The 19,328-nt window shown below is 37.5% G+C and overlaps 1 protein-coding gene across 2 annotated transcripts in view; it reads right to left on the reverse strand.

Annotated features, from left to right (window-relative positions):
- The window catches only part of TP53I13 (tumor protein p53 inducible protein 13), a 133,966-nt gene that overhangs the window by 80,735 nt on the left and 33,903 nt on the right, over positions 1–19,328 (reverse strand). For both annotated transcript variants that reach the window (XM_053706159.1, XM_053706158.1), the window contains exon 4: positions 15,321–15,379. In XM_053706159.1, coding sequence (XP_053562134.1) covers positions 15,321–15,361 — 41 coding nt within the window. In that variant the 5' untranslated portion in view covers positions 15,362–15,379. The remainder of the gene's footprint in view (positions 1–15,320; positions 15,380–19,328) is intronic.

Here is a 19,328-nt window from a genome sequence, read left to right on the forward strand (position 1 = left end):
TAACACCCCCTAACATAAATATTATTTAAATTAAACGAAATAATATTCCTAAAATTAAATAAAATAATCCTATTTAAAACTAAATACAGTACTTACCTATAAAATAAACCCTAATATAGCTACAATATAACTAATAACATTGTAGCTATTTTAGGATTTATATTTATTTTACAGGCAACTTTGTATTTATTTTAACTAGGTACAATAGCTATTAAATAGTTAATAACTATTTAATAGCTACCTAGTTAAAATAAATACAAAATTACATGTAAAATAAATCCTAACCTCAGTTACAAATACACCTAATACTACACTATCATTAAATTAATTAAATAAATTACATACAATTAGCTAAAATAAAATACAATAAAATAATCTATACTATAATACAAAAAAAACAAACACTAAATTACAAAAAATAAAAAAGAATTACAAGCAGTTTAAACTAATTACACCTAATCGAAGCCCCCTAATAAAAGAAAGCCCCCCAAAATAAAGAATTCCCTACCCTATTCTAAAATACCAAAGTAATCAGCTCTTTTACCAGCCCTAAAAGGGCTTTTTGCGGGGCATTGCCCCAAAGTAATCAGCTCTTTTACCTGAAAAGAAAAAACAATTTATGTAAGAACTTACCTGATAAATTCATTTCTTTCATATTAGCAAGAGTACATGAGCTAGTGACGTATGGGATATACATTCCTACCAGGAGGGGCAAAGTTTCCCAAACCTCAAAATGCCTATAAATACACCCCTCACCACACCCACAAATCAGTTTAACGAATAGCCAAGAAGTGGGGTGATAAGAAAAAAGTGCGAAAGCATATAAAATAAGGAATTGGAATAATTGTGCTTTATACAAAAAAATCATAACCACCTCAAAAAAGGGTGGGCCTCATGGACTCTTGCTAATATGAAAGAAATGAATTTATCAGGTAAGTTCTTACATAAATTATGTTTTCTTTCATGTAATTAGCAAGAGTCCATGAGCTAGTGACGTATGGGATAATGAATACCCAAGATGTGGATCTTCCACGCAAGAGTCACTAGAGAGGGAGGGATAAAATAAAGACAGCCAATTCCGCTGAAAAATAATCCACACCCCAAAATAAAGTTTAAATCTTATAATGAAAAAAAAAACTGAAATTATAAGCAGAAGAATCAAACTGAAACAGCTGCCTGAAGTACTTTTCTACCAAAAACTGCTTCAGAAGAAGAAAACACATCCAAATGGTAGAATTTAGTAAAAGTATGCAAAGAAGACCAAGTTGCTGCTTTGCAAATCTGATCAACCGAAGCTTCATTCCTAAATGCCCAGGAAATAGAGACTGACCTAGTCGAATGAGCTGTAATCCTTTGAGGCGGAGTTCTACCCGACTCGACATAAGCATGATGAATCAAGGATTTTAACCAAGATGCCAAAGAAATGGCAGAAGCCTTTTGACCTTTCCTAGAACCAGAAAAGATAACAAATAGACTAGAAGTCTTTCGGAAATCTTTAGTAGCTTCAACATAATATTTCAAAGCTCTAACTACATCCAAAGAAAGCAACGATCTTTCCTTAGAGTTCTTAGGATTAGGACACAACGAAGGAACCACAATTTCTCTACTAATGTTGTTAGAATTCACAACCTTAGGTAAAAATGTAAATGAAGTTCGCAAAATCGCCTTATCCTGATGAAAAATCAGAAAAGGAGACTCACAAGAAAGAGCAGATAATTCAGAAACTCTTCTAGCAGAAGAGATGGCCAAAAGAAACAAAACTTTCCAAGAAAGTAATTTAATATCCAGCGAAAACGGAGGAGCTTAAAGAGCCCCTAGAACCAAATTCAAACTCCAAGGAGGAGAAATTGACTTAACAGGTTTTATACGAACCAAAGCTTGTACAAAACAATAAATATCAGGAAGACTAGCAATCTTTCTGTGAAAAAGAACAGAAAGAGCAGAGATTTGTATTTTCAAGGAACTTGCAGACAAACCTTTATCCAAACCATCCTGAAGAAACTGTAAAATTCTAGGAATTCTAAAAGAATGCCAAGAAAAAAGATGAGAAAAACACCAAGAAATGTAAGTCTTCCAGACTTGATAAAATATCATCCTAGATACAGATTTACGAGCCTGTAACATAGTATTAATTACGGAGTCAGAGAAACCTCTATGACTGAGAATCAAGCGTTCAATCTCCATACCTTCAAATTTAAGGATTTGAGATCCTGATGGAAAAAAAGGACCTTGCGATAGAAGGTCTGGTCTTAACGGAAGAGTCCACGGTTGGCAAGGAGCCATCCGGACAAGATCCGCATACCAAAACCTGTGAGGCCATGCTGGAGTCACCAGCAGAATAAACGAACGCTCCTTTAGAATTTTGGAAATCACTCTTGGAAGAAGAACTAGAGGCGGAAAGATATAAGCAGGATGATACTTCCAAGGAAGTGACAATGCATCCACTACTTCCGCCTGAGGATCCCTGGATCTGGACAGATACCTGGGAAGCTTCTTGTTTAGATGAGAAGCCATCAGATCTATTTCTGGAAGTCCCCATATTTGAACAATCTGAAGAAATACCTCTGGGTGAAGAGACCATTCGCCCGGATGTAGCGTTTGGCGACTGAGATAATCCGCTTCCCAATTGTCTATACCTGGGATATGAACCGCAGAAATTAGACAGGAGCTGGATTCCGCCCATACAAGTATTCGAGATACTTCTTTTATAGCCAGAGGACTGTGAGTCCCTCCTTGATGATTGACATATGCCACGTTTGTGACATTGTCCGTCTGGAAATAAATGAACGACTCTCTCTTTAGAAGAGGCCACGACTGAAGAGCTCTGAAAATTGCACGGAGTTCCAAAATGTTGATTGGTAATCTCGCCTCCTGAGATTCCAAAACCCCTTGTGCTGTCAGAAACCCCCATACAGCTCCCCAACCTGTCAGACTTGCATCTGTTGAGATTACAGTCCAGGTTGGAAGAACAAAAGAAGCCCCCTGAACTAAACGATGGTGGTCTGTCCACCACGTCAGACGATGTCGAACAATCGGTTTTAAAGATATTAATTGAGATATCTTTGTGTAATCCCTGCACCACTGGTTCAGCATACAGAGCTGAAGAGGTCGCATGTGAAAACGAGCAAAGGGGATCGCGTCCAATGCAGCAGTCATAAGACCTAGAATTTCCATGCATAAGGCTACCTAAGGGAATGATTGAAACTGAAGGTTTCGACAAGCTGAAACCAATTTCAGACGTCTCTTGTCCGTCAGAGACAGAGTTATGGACACTGAATCTATCTGGAAACCTAAAAAGGTTACCCTTGTCTGAGGAATCAACAAACTTTTTGGTAAATTGATCCTCCAACCATGTTCTTGAAGAAACAACACTAATAAAAGACTGGAAAGGTTCTTTCTATTGAAAATGAGCAAAAGGGAATTGAATCCAATGCTGTGGCCATAAGACCTAAAACTTCTATGCATATATAGCAACTGAAGGAAATAATAGAGACTAAAGGTACCGATAGACGGAACCCAATAAAATTGTCCCTTGTCTGATAGAGACAAAGACAGTGACATAAACTATCTGGAAACCTAAAAAATGTGACCCTTGCGTGAGGAATCAGGAGCTTTTGAAAAAAAGATCCTCTAACTATGTCCTGAAGAGCAGCATAGTGAATCATATGAGATTCCGCATCCTCAGAAAATAATCTGAATGAAAACAGAAAAATGAAAATATGCATTTATTGTATCTAATGAAAACAAATAATGCTATCAAAGACCATAAAAAGGCAGAATAGTTTGAATAAAACTCCAAAACCCAGTTCCTAAAAAAGGAACTGGAAGAAATACCCCAGAAGATTCCAGGTCTGAGCAGCGCTTGAACCCCATGGGTGCCCAGCCATGCTTCAACAGTACCCAAAATATATAGGACAGAAATACACTTAAAGTGTTAGCCTTACTGGAATAAAATCAAAGAAATTTGGACCAAATAGAACCAAATAAATTTCAAAGAAGTCTTAACCTGCCCCTTACCAGCCAAGCTGGAATACGGCATGTACATCGCAATATTAGGGAGCTGATTTCAAACTGAAAAATTTCCAATTATAAACATGTTACTTGGGAAGGAACTCAGGAATTCATTCCTTAATAAGAACAACCAAACTAGTATAAGCTGAAAGTTTTAGTCTTAGAACTCAATCTTGAAGCCCAGAGTAACAGTTAAGAATTTAATCCAATTATAAAACAAATAATTGATTATCTTAGAACAAAAGAAATATGGATTTTTAAAAATCACAAAATTCTTCTAGCTAAAATAGCTAAAGACATAGATTAACCCTCATTTGCGAAAATATTCAATAAAATGAAGACACAAATGTAATTAGCATGATAGTCCAGTTAAAAGGACCAGTCAATACAGTGGACTTGCATAATCAAATGCAAAACAACAAGACAAATGCAACAGCACCCAGTCTAGTAAATGTTGTCCCTTTAACAATGCTAAAATAAATCATAATCTGATACTTGATCTTAAAGTAAACAGAAAAAATAAAGCAATTGCAATATCCAAATAAATCACAGGACCAAGAAAAGTACCTGAAACTAAATAATTTTCCATAAATAAGATACAATTATCTAAAGGAAAATAAATACTATTTTGCTATAGAAACAATAGCATAATTAGTAGGAGTAGAGATAGCCCCAATAAATTGGAGAACCCTCCAAATTGAATTTAACTGCTGGCAAAGAATATAGTTTAAAACCTTTGAAGAAGGAATAAAAGAAAATTCTCAGCCTATTCCATTCCCTAGTATGGGGAATTGGAAAGAAAACCTCTGAAAACACAGAAGAATAAATAGGCAGAAATAGTGTCAGCTAGTCTTAAAGAACTAGATACCTTAATATCCAAAATAATCAACACCTTTTCAACAAAGAACAAATGTACTTTAATAATAAAAAAATAATAAAAAAGTAGATTTGTTAGTGTCAATATCTGATGAAGAGAATTTCTGAAAGAGAAAAAAACATCATCAGAGAAGGATAAATCAGTATGTTATTGGTCATTTGAAACTTCAATAATTAAAAAAAGAAGTGAAAAAGACCTAAAAATTTTATTAGAAGGCACGAAGTCAGACAAAGCCATTAAAATAAAATTAGAAAAATATTTCTTATAAATCTTCTAAATATTTCTTGCACATAAGATGTAAGAATGGCAATAAATACTAATGGATTCTGCATGTAAAAGTATATCATAATAACTTATTACAAACCATAGCTAAAGATAAACATTTATAACATTTAAAATAAATGAACTTAGCTTTGGTAGAACTGAAACTCAGTTAAGCGTTTTTCCAGAAGTGGCTTCTGATTCAGGGTGAATCTGAGACATCTTGCAATATGTAATAGAAAAAACAACATATAAAGCAAAATTGATCAAATTCCTTAAATGACAGTTTCAGGAATGGGAAAAAAATGCCAATGAACAAGCTTCTAGCAACCAGAAGCAATAAACAATGAGACTTAAATATTGTGGAGACAACAATGACGCTCAAATTTTTTAGCGCCAAAAAAGGCACCCACATTATTTGGCGCCTAAATGCTTTTGGCGACAAAAATGACGCCACATCCGGTAACGCCGACATTTTTGGCGCAAAAAAAACGTCAAAAAAATGACGCAACTTCCAGCGACACGTATGACGCCGGAAAAGACAAGAAAATTTTTGCGCCAAGAAAGTCCGCGCCAAGAATGACGCAATAAAATGAAGCATTTTCAGCCCCCGCGAGCCTAACAGCCCACAGGAAAAAAGTCAAATTTTAAGGTAAGAAAAAATTGATTGATTCATATGCATTATCCCAAATATGAAACTGACTGTCTGAAATAAGGAACGTTGAACATCCTGAATCAAGGCAAATAAATGTTTGAATACATATATTTAGAACTTTATATAAAAGTGCCCAACCATAGCTTAGAGTGTCACAGAAAATAAGACTTACTTACCCCAGGACACTCATCTACATATAGTAGAAAGCCAAACCAGTACTGAAACCAGAATCAGTAGAGGTAATGGTATATATAAGAGTATATCGTCGATCTGAAAAGGGAGGTAAGAGATGAATCTCTACGACCGATAACAGAGAACCTATGAAATAGATCCCGTAGAAGGAGACCATTGAATTCAAATAGGCAATACTCTCTTCACATCCCTCTGACATTCACTGCACACTGAGAGGAAAACCGGGCTCCAGCCTGCTGCGACGCGCATATCAACGTAGAATCTAGCACAAACTTACTTCACCACCTCCATGGGAGGCAAAGTTTGTAAAACTGATTTGTGGGTGTGGTGAGGGGTGTATTTATAGGCATTTTGAGGTTTGGGAAACTTTGCCCCTCCTGGTAGGAATGTATATCCCATACGTCACTAGCTCATGGACTCTTGCTAATTACATGAAAGAAATACAATACCCCCCCCAACATTACAACCCACCACCCACACACCCCTACTCTAACCCACCAAAAACCCCCTTAAATAAACCTATCGCTAACCCCCTGAAGAAGATCTCCCTACCTTGAGTCGTCTTCACCCACCCAAGCCGAATTCATCATCCAAGGTGCTCAGAGGAGATCCTTGATCCGGTAGAAGTCTTCATCCAAGCGGCAAAGAAGAGGTCCTCCATCCGGTAGAAGTGTTCATCCAGGCGGTGTCTTCAATCTTCATCCATCCGGAGCGGAGCCATCTTCAACGGAGCTGACGCGGAGCCATCCTCTTCAACCGACGGACTAACGACGAATGAAGGTTCCTTTAAGGGACGTCATCCAAGAGGGCGTCCCTTCAATTCCATCCGTTGAAGATGGCTCCGCTCCGGATGGATGAAGATCGAAGACGCCGCCTGGATGAACACTTCTAACGGATGGAGGACCTCTTCTTTGCCGCTTGGACGAAGACTTCTACCGGATCAAGGACCTCCTCTGCGCACCTTGGATGAAGAATTCGACTCGGCTGGGTGAAGACAACTTAAGGTAGGGAGATATTCAGGGGGTTAGCGATAGGTTTATTTAAGGGGGGGTTTGGGTGGGTTAGAGTAGGGGTGTGTGGGTGGTGGGTTGTAATGTTGGGGGGGGGGGGGTATTGTATTTTTCTTTTCAGGTAAAAGAGCTGATTACTTTGGGACAATGCCCCGCAAAAAGCCCTTTTAAGGGCTGGTAAAAGAGCTGATTACTTTTGTATTTTAGAATAGGGTAGGGAATTTTTTATTTTGGGGGCCTTTTTTATTTTATTAGGGGGCTTAGATTAGGTGTAATTAGTTTAAACTGCTTGTAATTCTTTTTTTATTTTTTGTAATTTAGTGTTTGTTTTTGTATTATAGTATAGTTTATTTTATTGCAATTTATTTTAGCTAATTGTATGTAATTTATTTAATGATAGTGTAGTGTTAGGTGTATTTGTAACTTAGGTTAGGCTTTATTTTACAGGTAATTTTGTATTTATTTTAACTAGGTAGCTATTAAATATTTATTAACTATTTAATAGCTATTGTACCTAGTTAAAATAAATACAAAGTTGCCTGTAAAATAAATATAAATCCTAAAATAGCTACAATGTAATTATTAGTTATATTGTAGCTATATTAGGGTTTATTTTAGTTTTAAATAGGATTGTTTTATTTAATTTTAGGAATATTATTTTGTTTAATTTAAATTATATTTATGTTAGGGGGGTGTTAGGGTTAGAGTTAGGTTTAGGGGTTAATAAATTTATTATAGTAGCGGCGACGGTGCGGGCATGAGATTAGGGTTTAATAATTGTAGGTAGGTGGCGGCGATGTTAGGGAGGGCAGATTAGGGGTTAATCAAACTTATTATAGTGTTTGCGAGGTGGGAGTGCGGTGGTTTAGGGGTTAATACATTTATTATAGTGGCGGCGAGGTCCGGTCGGCAGATTAGGAGTTAATAAGTTAGGTAAGGTGGCAGCGACATAGGGGGGGCAGATTAGGGGTTAATAAATATAATATAGGGGTCGGCGATGTTAGGGGCAGCAGATTAGGGGTCTATCGGTATAATGTAGGTGGCGGCTGTATCCGGTCGGCAGATTAGGGGGTTAAAAAATTTTATTATAGTGGCGGCGATGTGGGGGGGGCCTCGGTTTAGGGGTACATAGGTAGTTTATGGGTGTTAGTGTACAGTATTTAAGAGCTTTATATTCCGGCGTTAGCCCATAAAGCTCTTAACTACTAACTTTTTTTGGCGGTAGGAGTCTTGTCGGTAGAGGGTCTATCGCTCACTTCTCCCAAGTCTCCAAATACCGGCGTTAGGCAGATCCATTGAAAAGATAGGATACACAATTGGCGTAAGGGGATCAGCGGTAGCCTGGAATCACGGTAGGGAAGTGAGCGTTAGACCCTTTCCTGCCTGACTCCAAATACTAGCGGGTGGCCAAAAGCAGTGTTAGGACCCCTTAATGCTGCTTTAGACGGCTAACGCAAAACTCTAAATCTAGGTGAAAGTATAAAATCCTATGCGCTATACATAAAATCACTGAATTAAAAGTGTCAACAATAAATGAAATGATCGATAAAAATTATTTCATGAATAAAGGATCAACAAAGAGAAAGAAAAGAAGAGTCAAATGTCGAGTGGATGTACCAATTAAGGATCCATATTGGGGAGTTAATCCAAAAAATGTGAATCCAACTAGGTGAAACTGTCAAAGTATAAAAGTCTCTAAGTTATAAGGTGACAATAAGTTATCCAAAGGTGAAGAGAAATAACGTGGGAAAAAATGGTGAACCATAAAATTAGATAAACACGGTGAAATATATATATATATATAAAAAATATATGAAAACAGGTATGAAAAAAGATCCTCCAGTGTGGTCCTATGGTGCTCCGTCTCCTTAGTAGAATGAAACAGTAGAGTCCAAAAAATCCAAAAATATAATTAAGAAAAAAATCCAAAAAATAGAAAAAATCCTAGAAGAAAATAAACAAAACAGTGTAGATGTACAAAAAAGATACAGCCCTATTAAAAATATGCTTACCAATGTCAACGCGTTTCGGCCTATGCAAAGGCCTTTTTCAAGACAATAAAGGTTGTGGCAATAAGTGGCCTTATATAGGGTAAGCTGTAATATGTTTGGGCGCCAAAATTACTCTTTGGGCCACCCACTTCCTGTTCAGATGCATCATGGGTACAATTTTAATAAAAAGTTTTTCATACATACCTAAAAAAGTAATAGACTATAAGCTTATCTTAGTAGTAATGATCAGAGTGAATGATGGCATTTAGATATTCATATTCGCAATAATATGTATATTTTACTTTTTAGACATAATAAAATAATAAAATCTCGTGTCTAGGTCATAGGTTTCACTTCCGGTTTCGGCTGGATACTATTTCCGGTTCCTATGAGAGTGAGATATACAAATGTTCTTATGTGAGGAACCAATGTCTCTTTTTAGTAATCAAATTTACTAAGTTGGTGGGTTATGGTTGATGATGTCCTATGCAGGAATACATTTATATTGCGATCCGTGAGCTTTATAAATAGAGATATGGGGAAATCCAGCGGTGTAACTATATGGGACAAGTATAAGCAATAAAAATGTATGACATTCTTCCCAAGTTGGTGAGACTGTGACTGACTAGATCCATTGCGTGAATATATTCATTTTGCTAATATAGTGAAACCGGAAATTATGTCACTTCCGGTTTCCGCGATACAAGATATTTACAAATATAGAGATATGGGGAAATCCTTGTTGTATTTATTAAAAGTGTGGCTACATGTAAAAGAAAATATATGTAAAAATGTATGACATTCTTCTATAGTGGCTTAATATCTGGAGGCTCTAATTTCTGGAGGGATATCCTCACTTCCGGTTCAATTCTAGCACAAGATTAACCTGGGAGATTCATAGTCTACAATGGCAAACTTAATGGAGTCTTTGCTTATGAGAGTATATCCACACTTCCGGTTACACATTATCATAAGGTAGAGCCGGGGGAATAGCATATTCCATATAAAAACTCAGATGGATATTCAATGCTAAATCTGGAGTTGAACACTAAATACACAGACTGCTAAATATACAAATCGTCAGAGGAGCCACTACTACTCCTTATAAGTTTATACATAAATCACTTAAGACCAATGTTCACACTATTCCTGGTTATAACAAAACCAATATTCACATTACTTTTTTAACAGAGGCATAATCATGAAAAAACAAACAAACAAAAACAAAACATAACAGCCAAAAAGGGAAATCCGTAAATTATAGTCACTTCTTAATTGGTCACTTGGAGTTAACCTCCAACAAAGGGATATATAATAGAGGGCAGGTAAGATTATAATGCCAGCTTTCCATATTCAAGGTAGCAAAAAAATGCTGAAATCCATGTAGTGAGTGTACAATGGCTGTTGACAAGAATCTAGGTGTTAAAAGGGACATACTAAATCTGATTCAGAAGACCCTTCCTCGGACATCGACACTGACAAAACTACTTATTTATTTAAAATAGAGTATAAGCTTTCTTTGTTAAATTACTTTGGATATTGAGGAAGCTAGTCCTCTTGATATTAAAACTAGTAAACATTTAAATGCTGTTTTTAAACCTACTGTGGTTACTCCAGAGGTTTTTCCTATTCCTGACATGATTTCTAAGGAATGGAATAAGCCAGGTAAACTCATTTTAATCCTTCTCCAGCGGTTGCAATAGAGTTTTGGGAAAAATCCCCAAAGTTGATGGGGCTATTTCTACTCTTGCTAAACGAACCACTATTCCTATGGAAGATAGTACTTCCTTTAAAGATCCTTTAGATATGAAGCTTGAATCTTATCTAAGGAAAGCCTATTTATATTCAGGTCATCTTCTTAGGCCTGCAATTACTTTGGCTGATGTTGCAGCTGCTTCAACTTTTTGGTTGGAGAATTTAGCGCAACAAGAATTGGATTTTGACATATCTAGCATTGTTCGCTTACTGAAACATGCTAATCATTTTATTTGTGATGCCATTTTTGATATTATCAAAATTGATGTTAGATCCATGTCTTTAGCGATTTTAGCTAGAAGAGCTTTGTGGCTTAAATCTTGGAATGCTGATATGACATCTAAGTCTAGATTACTATCTCTTTCTTTCCAAGGTAATAATTTATTTGGTTCTCAGTTGGATTCTATTATATCAACTGTTACTGGGGGGGAAAGGAGTTTTTTGCCTCAGGATAAAAAACCTAAGGGTAAATCTAAGGCTTCTAATCGTTTTCGTTCCTTCCGACAAAATAAGTAACAAAAACCTAATCCTTCCCCCAAGGAATCTGTTTCCAATTGGAAGCCTTCCTCAAATTGGAATAAATCCAAGCCTTTCAAGAAACAAAAGTCAGTCCCTAAGTCCGCATGAAGGTGCGGCCCTCATTCCAGCACAGCTGGTAGGGGGCAGATTAAGGTTTTTCAAGGATGTTTGGATAAATTCTGTCCAAAATCAATGGATTAAGAGTATTGTCTCTCAGGGGTACCGAATTGGATACAGAGTAAGACCTCCTGTGAGGAGATTTTTTCTCTATCGCATCCCAGTGAATCCAGTAAAAGCTAAGGCTTTCCTGAAGTGTGTTTCAGACCTGGAGGTTTCAGGGGTAATCATGCCGGTTCCTTTTCAGGAACAAGGCCTGGGGTTTCATTCAAATCTATTCATTGTCCCAAAGAAAGAAAATTCATTCAGACCAGTTCTAGATTTGAAAATTTTGAATTGTTATGTAAGAGTACCAACTTTCAAGATGGTAACTATAAGGAATATTCTGCCTTTTGTTCAGCAAGGACAATATATGTCTACAATAGACTTGCAGGATGCTTACCTTCATATTCCGATTCATCCAGAACATTATCAGTTCCTGAGATTCTCTTTTCTAGACAAGTATTACCAATTTGTTGCCCTTCCATTTGGCCTAGCAACAGCTCCAAGAATTTTTTCAAAGGTTCTGGGTGCCCTACTCTCTGTAATCAGAGAACAGGGTATTGCGGTGTTTCCTTATTTGGACGATATCTTGGTACTAGCTCAGTCTTTACGTTCTGCAGAATCTCACACAAATCAACTTGTGTTGTTTCTTCGAAAACATGGTTGGAGGATCAATTTACCAAAAAGTTTGATTCCTCAGAAAGGGTCACCTTTTTAGGTTTCCAGATAGATTCAGTGTCCATGACTCTGTCTCTAACAGACAAGAGACGTTAGAAATTGGTTGCAGCGTGTCGGCACCTTCAGTCTCAGTCATTCCCTTCAGTGGCTATGTTGGAAGTTTTAGGCCTCATGACTGCAGCATCGGACGAGATTCCTTTTGCTCGTTTTCACATGAGACCTCTCCAGCTTTGCATGCTGAATCAATGGTGCCGGGATTATACAAAGATATCACAATTAATATCCTTAAATCCCAATGTTCGACACTCTCTGACGTGGTGGTTAAATCACCAGCGTTTAGTTCTAGGGGCCTCTTTTGTTCGGCCAACCTGGACTGTGATCACAACAGATGCAAGTCTTCAAGGTTGGGGAGCTGTCTGGAGATCTGACAGCACAAGGAGTTTGGAAATCTCAAAAGGCGAGATTACCAATCAATATTTTAGAACTCCGTGCAATTTTAAGAGCTCTTCAGTTTTGGCCTCTGTTGAAGAGAGAACCGTTCATATTTTTTCAGACAGACAATATCACAACGGTGGCATATGTCAATCATCAGGGTGGGACTCACAGTCCCCTAGCAATGAAAGAAGTATCTCGGATACTTGTTTGGGCGGAATCCAGCTCTTGTCTAATTTCTGTGGTTCATATCCCAGGTGTAGACAATTGGGAGGCGGATTATCTCAGCCGTCAGACTCTCCATCCGGATGTGTTTTCTCAGATTGTTCAGATGTGGGGGCTTCCAGAGATAGATCTCATGGCCTCTCATCTAAACAAGAAACTTCCCAGATACCTGTCCAGGTCCAGGGATTCTCAGGCGGAAGCAGTGGATGCTCTGACACTTCCTTGGTGTTATCAACCTGCTTATATCTTCTCGCCTCTAGTTCTTCTTCCGAGAGTGATCTCCAAGATCATCATGGAACAATCGTTTGTGCTGCTGGTGGCTTCAGCTTGGCCCCACAGGTTTTGGTATGCGGATCTTGTTCCGATGTCCAGTTGCCAACCTTGGCCACTTCCGTTAAGGCCGGACCTACTGTCTCAAGGTCCGTTTTTCCATCAGGATCTCAAATCATTAAATTTGAAGGTATGGAAATTGAACGCTTAGTATTAAGTCATAGAGGTTTCATAGTAATTAATACTATGTTACAAGCTCGTAAATCTGACTCTAGGAAGATTTATTATCGAGTTTGGAAGATTTACATTTCATGGTGTTCTTCTCATAAATTCTCTTGGCATTCTTTTAGAATTCCTAGAATTTTACAGTTTCTCCTGGATGGTTTGGATTGGGGTTTGTCTGCAAGTTCCTTGAAGGGACAAATCTCTGCTCTGTTTTATTTTGTTTCACAGAAAGATTGCTAAACTTCCTGAAATTCACTGTTTTGTACAGGCTTTAGTTCGTATTAAGCCCGTCATTAAATCAATTTCTCCTCCTTGGAGTCTTAATTTGGTTTTGAAGGCATTACAGGCTCCTCCGGATATTAAAACTACTTTCTTTGAAAGTGTTGTTCCTTTTGGCCATCTCTTCTGCTAGAAGAGTGTCTGAGCTATCTGCTCTTTCTTGTGAATCTCCTTTTCTGATTTTTCATCAGGATAAGGCGGTTTTGCGGACTTCATTTGAATTTTTACCTAAGGTTGTGAATTCTAACAACATTAGTAGAGACATTGTTGTCCCTTCCTTGTGTCCTAATCCTAAGAATCCTTTGGAAAAGAGCTTTGAAATATTATGTTGAAGCTACTAAATATTTCAGGAAGATGTCTGGTCTATTTGTTATATTTTCTGGTCCTAGGAAAAGTCAGAAGGCCTCTGCTATTTCCTTGACCTCTTGGTTAAAGCTTTTGATTCATCAAGCTTATTTGGAGTTGGGTCAAGCTCATTCAACTAGATCAGTCTCCACTTTGTGGGCTTTTAAGAATGAAGCTTCAGTTGATCAGATTTGCAAAGCAGCGACTTGGTCCTCTTTGCATACATTTACTAAAATCTACCGTTTTGATGCATTTGCTTCTTCTGAAGCAGTTTTTGGTAGAAAAGTTCTTCAGGCAGCTGTTTCAGTTTGATTCTTCTGTTGCTATTTTAAGTTTTTCTTTTCTTCATAAGAATAACATATTTGGGTTGTGGATTATTTTTTCAGCATTTGGCTCTTGTTTATTTTGTATCTCTCCCTCTCTAGTGACTCTTGCGTGGAGTTCCACATCTTGGGTATTTGATATCCCATACATCACTAGCTCATGGACTCTTGCTAATTACATGAAAGAAAACATAATTTATGTAAGAACTTACCTGATAAATTCATTTCTTTCATATTGGCAAGAGTCCATGAGGCCCACCCTTTTTATGGTGGTTATGATTTTTTGTATAAAGCACAATTATTACAAATTTCTTTGTTGATGCTTTTTACTCCTTTCTTTAATCACCCCACTACTTGGCTATGCATTAAAATTAATTGTGGGTGTGGTGAGGGGTGAATTTATAGGCATTTTGAGGTTTGGGAAACTTTTCCCCTACTGGTAGGATTGTATATCCCATACGTCACTAGCTCATGGACTCTTGCCAATATGAAAGAAATTAATTTGTCAGGTAAGTTCTTACATAAATTATGTTTTTAATATTTTCACTCAATTTGGAAAGGCTTAAAGGGATACTAAACCCACATTTTTTGTTTCATGATTCAGATAGGGCATGGAATTTGTAAGCAACTTTCTAATTTACTCATTATCAATTTTTCTTCGTTCTCTTGCTATATTTATTTGAAAAAGAAGGCATCTAAGCTAAGGAGCCAGACAATTTTTGGTTCAGACCCTGGACAGCCCTTGTTTATTGGTGCTGTCCAATCAGCAAAAACAACCCAGGTTGTGAACCAAAAATGGCCCGGCATCTAAACTTACATTCTTGCTTTTCAAATAAAGATAGCAAGAGAATGAAGAAAAATTGATAATAGGAGTAAATTATAAAGTTGCTTAAAATAGCATGCTCTATCTGAATCATGAAAGAAATACAATTGGGTTCAGTATCCCTTTAACAGCATATTTTTATGTTAGAATTGTAAAAGCAATAAGCTGTGAACTAAAATAGAAAACAGAACACATATTTTCAGTCTAAAGATGTACGATAATCTATAAGGACCGTTGACCATCTGTCCTTCAGTGTATAAATATTGTGATACGGTTTCTAAGTTACCAACCTGTTTGGAATCATGGATGCATATTCTATCTGTGTGTCCATACAGGTGTGGTAGGAATTCTGCAAGATAAGAACTTATCTGCATGACTGAATAGTGATGAGCGTCACATTATTATTTCTCACTAAATAAGTCTCATTCCTAAAATATAAACTTGTATCAGAAATAATACAACTAATAAACATACTGAACATTTGTATGTATTTTTTTTTCTAGATTCCTCTCTACAATATACAAAACAAATTAAACTATAAGAAATTAGTGTGTTGCATGTTTTTGAAGTAGGTTGTTGCAAGGATTTTCGGAGAACTTCACAGAATTAAAAAACAAGCAGTCAAAAAGAAAATAAAGGCGTAACAGAAAATTAATTCAATAACTAAATAGGCCTAATATGTTTGAATGCAGGTTTTTCCCCCCACTTTCATAAAAGTATTAATTTGTGCCATTGATATGTTAATAATAAAATTACTCAGAATTAACTGTTAAAGGGACATTCCAGTCAAAATATAAATGCACATAGATTTATTGCATCTTTGAATAGAAACATATTTGCAATATACATGCATTGGCAAAAATGTTTCTATAAAGAGTTATCACTGTTTTAGTGTTAACATTTTTCTCTGCACGTGAAGCATAGCTAGATATTTTCACTGCACCCACCTGTTAAATACTGCAGCTGCTCAGACAATCAGTGGGGCTTGTATCATGTCACCAATTAACAAATTGAGTCATTACCAGATGGTACAAGCACTGTAGGCTCTATAAACAAGTGTTGTTTAAAACGCTGGTGCACAATGCATACTTAACCCCTTAATGACCACAGCACTTTTCCATTTTCTGTCCGTTTGGGACCAAGGCTATTTTTACATTTTTGCAGTGTTTGTGTTTAGCTGTAATTTTCCTCTTGCTCATTTACTGTACCCACACATATTATATACCGTTTTTCTCGCCATTAAATGGACTTTCTAAAGATACCATTATTTTCATCATATCTTATAATTTACTATAAAAAAAATTATAAAATATGAGGAAAAATGGAAAAAAAAACACACTTTTTCTAACTTTGACCCCCAAAATCTGTTACATATCTACAACCACCAAAAAACACCCATGCTAAATAGTTTCTAAATTTTGTCCTGAGTTTAGAAATACCCAATGTTTACATGTTCTTTGCTTTTTTTTGCAAGTTATAGGGCAATAAATACAAGTAGCACTTTGCTATTTCCAAACCAATTTTTTTCAAAATTAGCGCTAGTTACATTGGAACACTGATATCTGTCAGGAATCCCTGAATAGCCATTGACATGTATATATTTTTTTTTTAGTAGACATCCCAAAGTATTGATCTAGGCCAATTTTGGTATATTTCATACCACTATTTCACCGCCAAATGCGATAAAATACAAAAAATTGTTCACTTTTTCACAAATTTTTTCACAAACTTTCGGTTTCTCACTGAAATTATTTACAAACAGCTTGTGCAATTATGGCATAAATGGTTGTAAATTCTTCTCTGGGATCCCCTTTGTTCAGAAATAGCAGGCATATATGGCTTTGGCGTTGCTTTTTGGTAATTAGAAGGCCGCTAAATGCCACTGCGCACCACACGTGTATTATGCCCAGCAGTTAAGGGGTTAATTAGGGAGCTTTTAGGGTTAATTTTAGCTTTAGTGTAGTGTAGTAGACGACCCCAAGTATTGATCTAGGCCCATTTTGGTATATTTCATGCCACTATTTCACCGCCAAATGCGATCAAATTAAAAAAAACGTTAAATTTTTCACAATTTTAGGTTTCTCACTGAAATCATTTACAAACAGCGTGTGCAATTATGGCATAAATGGTTGTAAATGCTTCTCTGGGATCCCCTTTGTTCAGAAATAGCAGACATATGACTTTGGCGTTGCTTTCTGGTAATTAGAAGGCCGCTAAATGCTGCTGCGCCTCACACGTGTATTATGGCTAGCAGTGAAGGGGTTAATTAGGGAGTTTGTAGGGAGCTTGCAGGGTTAATTTTAGCTTTAGTGTAGAGATCAGCCTCCCACCTGACACATCCCACCCCCTGATCCCTCCCAAACAGCTCCCTTCCCTCCCCCACCCCAGAATTGTCCCCGCCATCTTAAGTACTGGCAGAAAGTCTGCCAGTACTAAAATAAAAGGGTTTTTAAAAATAATAAAACATTTTTTTTAGCATATTTACATATGCTACTGTGTAGGATCCCCCCCTTAGCCCCCAACCTCCCTGATCCCCCCCAAAACCGCTCTCTAAGCCTCCCCTCTGCCTTAATTGGGGCCATCTTGGGTACTGGCAGCTGTCTGCCAGTACCCAGTTTGCAAAAAATATGGGTTTTTTTATTATTTTGCTTTTGTTTTTCTGTAGTGTAGCTTCCCCCTCCCCACAGACCAACCCCCACCACCTAACTGATTGTAGTTTTTCTCGGATTTGTTTATTTAACCCTTTAACGACCAACGACGTATGGGGTACGTCCTGCAAAAAAATGCAGTTAATGACCAAGGACGTACCCCATACGTCGTTGGTCTTTGAAAGCAGTGGAAGCGATCCTGATAGCTTCCAGCTGCTTTCATGTTATTGCAGTGATGCCTCAATATTGAGGCATCCTGCAATAACTGTTTTTAGCCATCCGATGCAGAGAGAGCCACTCTGTGGCCCTCTCTGCATCGGCTATCGATAGCCATTACCGTTGGTGGGTGGGAGCTCATCCAGGGAGGCGGGTGGGCAGTTATTGGTGGAGGAGGGATCTTGTGCGCGTGCGTGCACGCGCGATCAATGCAAACAGCATCAATATGCTATAGATCTGGAGGGTGGGAGAGAGGACTGGGGAGGGTGGGATTTTCAAATCAAGGCATCTGGGAGAGGGTGGGGGGTTGGATGTTGAGGGGGGGGGACATCTACACTACAAAAATATTTAATAAAATAAAAAATTTTAAATACATTATTATTTTTCAAACTGGGTACTGGCAGACAGTATGGTGCACAATAAAGGCAGAGGGGGGGAGGGTTAAAGAGCTGTTTGGGGGGGGATCAGGGAGGTTGGGGGCTAAGGGGGGTCCTACACAGCACAAACCCCCAAAAAAACTTTTATTTTAGTACTGGCAGACTTTCTGCCAGTACTTAAGATGGCGGGGACATTTGTGGGGTGGGGGAGGGAAGGGAGCTGTTTGGGAGGGATCAGGGGGTCTGATGTGTCAGGTGGGAGGCTGATCTCTACACTAAAGCTAAAATTAACCCTGCAAGCTCCCTACAAGCTACCTAATTAACTCCTTCACTGCTAGACATAATATACGTGTGATGCGCAGCGGCATTTAGCGACCTTCTAACTACCAAAAAGCAACGCCAAAGCCATATATGTCTGCTATTTCTGAACAAAGGGGATCCCAGAGAAGCATTTACAACAATTTGTGCCATAATTGCACAAGCTGTTTGTAAAAAATTTCAGTGAGAAACCTAAAATTGTGAAATATTTAAAGTTTTTTAATTTGATCGCATTTGGCGGTGAAATGGTGGCATGAAATATACCAAAATGGGCCTAGATCAATACTTGGGGTTGTTTACTACACTACACTAAAGCTAAAATTAACCCTACAAGCTCCCTAATTAACCCCTTCACTGCTGCGCATAATACACGTGTGGTGCGCAATGGCATTTAGCGGCCTTCTAATTACCAAAAAGCAACGTAGAAGCCATATATGTCTGCTATTTCTGAACAAAGGGGATCCCAGAGAAGCATTTAAAACCATTTGTGCAATAATTGCACAAGCTGTTTGTAAATAATTTCAGTGAGAAACCTAAAGTTTGTGAAAAAATTTGTGAAAAAGTGAACATTTTTTTTTATTTGATCGCATTTGGCAGTGAAATGGTGGCATGAAATATACCAAAATGGGCCTAGATCAATACTTTGGGATGTCTTCTAAATATATATACACACACATGTTAAAGGATATTCAGGGATTCCTGACAGATATCAGTGTCCCAATGTAACTAGCGCTAATTT

Source organism: Bombina bombina, chromosome 3, assembly GCF_027579735.1.
Source record: "Bombina bombina isolate aBomBom1 chromosome 3, aBomBom1.pri, whole genome shotgun sequence".
Classification (NCBI taxonomy): domain Eukaryota; kingdom Metazoa; phylum Chordata; class Amphibia; order Anura; family Bombinatoridae; genus Bombina; species Bombina bombina.